Source organism: Morus notabilis, unplaced genomic scaffold, assembly GCF_000414095.1.
Source record: "Morus notabilis unplaced genomic scaffold, ASM41409v2 Scaffold8336, whole genome shotgun sequence".
Lineage (NCBI taxonomy): Eukaryota > Viridiplantae > Streptophyta > Magnoliopsida > Rosales > Moraceae > Morus > Morus notabilis.
Window position 1 is genome coordinate 1 of NW_010366736.1, and position 1,952 is coordinate 1,952.

Below are 1,952 nucleotides of genomic sequence, written 5' to 3' on the forward strand. Positions count from 1 at the left end.
TAATAGCCGTTTATATCGGTGATCGTACTAATCATTTTATAAATCTCATAGTGGAGGGGCATCCAAGTTAACTTTGTATGATCCATCTGTATAATTTTCTGGATAGCCAAGCTGTTTTTAGTACTCGCTTTGTTGACGGAAGCAGCTTAAGACTTGTGATGATTGAAATACAATGTTTATATTTTACTCTTGCAACTGACTTAATGTTGGCAATTCCACTCGAACATAGCCAAAGTACACAACATGTATAAAATAGAAAACAGTGTTCTTAAAACATTTAGTACTGAATTTTCAGACCCCAAGAAAGTACAGCACATTTCCCGTGAAAACTAGAGAGATATTAGATAGACACAAAACAAAACATGTTACTAAATGCTAAGCATCATGTATAGATATTCCTTGAACCTCGGAACATTTGTCATGGTGGCATTAATGTCCGACCGCAGGATTGGTCCGGTTCAACGGTTTCCGTTCTACTTTGACCGGCCCTGGGTTAGACTGCTCTGGAAGGTGGGGCCTCGCCAAATTTGAGTAGGTAAGCCGTTTCATAGACAGGACGGAGTTGCCGGATCACTTGAGCATCTAAATAGGCGTCGCAGGAGAAGCACCAAACTGATAAATCACTGTTTTCCAAACCCCACAAGGAAAGATAACAAGACAAATAAATTCAAACCTTCCACACAGAGAGAGAGAGAGAGAGAGAGAATTCTAAAGAAATGGGTAATTAGATGGTTACCTGTAGCTAAGTGCCAAGGAATGACTTGTATTGTGATAATGGTTGAGCATATGCTTGTTAACAAAACGGCTACACAGAACCTCTTTGCAGCATAAACAGAGCCAATTCTCATCTGGGTGCTCACAACTTTTAAAAAATAAATAAATAAATTTGTGATTGCTAAAAGAAGAGATGGTTCATAAGCGTCGTAAATAACTAAATATCAAAGTTGTAAGGAAAAGTTAAAAATTAAGAACTGCTTACATGTGGCAAGGAGTATCTGGTGTGGGAATGTGAGTGAGATCAGACGACAGGGAAGACAAGTGATCGCAGGAGGTACGAGCCTCTACCCAACCTGACTCACCTCCATATATCAATTCTTCTTCTCCTTCTTCTGTGGGGGGATTTTCCTGATGAATATGATTGAGAAAAGCTTATTAGAGATTAAGAAAAAACAACATATTTGTGTATATATGTATATGTATGTATAAAGAGGTGATTTTGGGTGTGTTACCGGAGGGGCAGAGGATGAGCCGGCACGGTTGGCCATGGAGAGAGATTAACAAAGGATTTTGGAGAGAGGCTCTAGTGTGTATCTCAGAATTGGGAAGCGGTGGAGAAATAACGACAAAGAATCGCCGTTTATGTATTCGTCAAAGGCCTGGGTCAGCATTCAGAATCGATGTGGTTTTATGCATCACAAATCACTGTTCTACCTGTCGAAATTTTAGGATTTTCGGCACAATTGTCTCTCCAAACATGTGATTGTTTAGCAAATTGCCCTTAAATTTTTAAGTTTGATAGTCAACTCAGTGTATTTATGAAATTGTTGTAATGTGTTTTTGCTTAAATTTTTATTATATTTAAAGAATTGAAAGGTGAGGAATTGAAAATTTTGTGTTACATTTGAGTTGGGATTTTAGAATTTTTCGTTAAATGTATGTTCTCAACACTAAAAAATTTACGTTTAGTATGGGGTAATATTTTGATGATAATGGAAATCTTCTCATATTTTCACGTTTGGTATAAAAATTGTAATTTTTACATTCTCGAGAAAGTACATCTCATAGGATTAGTTTTACATCAGATAGAAAAAAAAGTAATGCAGTGACATCTCTTTTTATTTGAATATGTTGAAAACAAACGGATAAAAATTATGGGTGCATTTGGAATTGTTTCCAAAACATTTTTATTTTCTGTACGAAAATGAAAATGAAAACGTTTTCATTTTTATTTT

At 36.1% G+C, this 1,952-nt stretch overlaps 1 protein-coding gene across 1 annotated transcript; it reads right to left on the minus strand.

The window, feature by feature from the left end:
- Positions 1 to 300: 300 nt before the first annotated feature.
- On the minus strand, positions 301 to 1,317 carry LOC21383892 (histone deacetylase 6). Its single transcript, XM_010111044.2, has 4 exons — positions 1,230 to 1,317; positions 980 to 1,125; positions 737 to 862; positions 301 to 623 (listed from the first exon to the last, which is right to left on the minus strand). The coding sequence occupies exons 1-4, from the start codon at positions 1,263 to 1,265 to the stop codon at positions 494 to 496; spliced, it is 438 nt and encodes a 145-aa protein (XP_010109346.1). The 5' UTR covers positions 1,266 to 1,317; the 3' UTR covers positions 301 to 493.
- Positions 1,318 to 1,952: the final 635 nt, after the last annotated feature.

Excerpts from the sequence above, each read along its gene's own strand:
- LOC21383892 (XM_010111044.2), bottom strand. The coding sequence starts at position 1,265 with ATGGCCAACCGTGCCGGCTCATCCTCTGCCCCTCCG. Across the intron at positions 863-979 it reads CCAGATACTCCTTGCCACAT|TTGTGAGCACCCAGATGAGA; the intron begins GTAAGCAGTTCT and ends ATTTTTTAAAAG. Across the intron at positions 624-736 it reads TCCTTGGCACTTAGCTACAG|TGATTTATCAGTTTGGTGCT; the intron begins GTAACCATCTAA and ends TTTGGAAAACAG.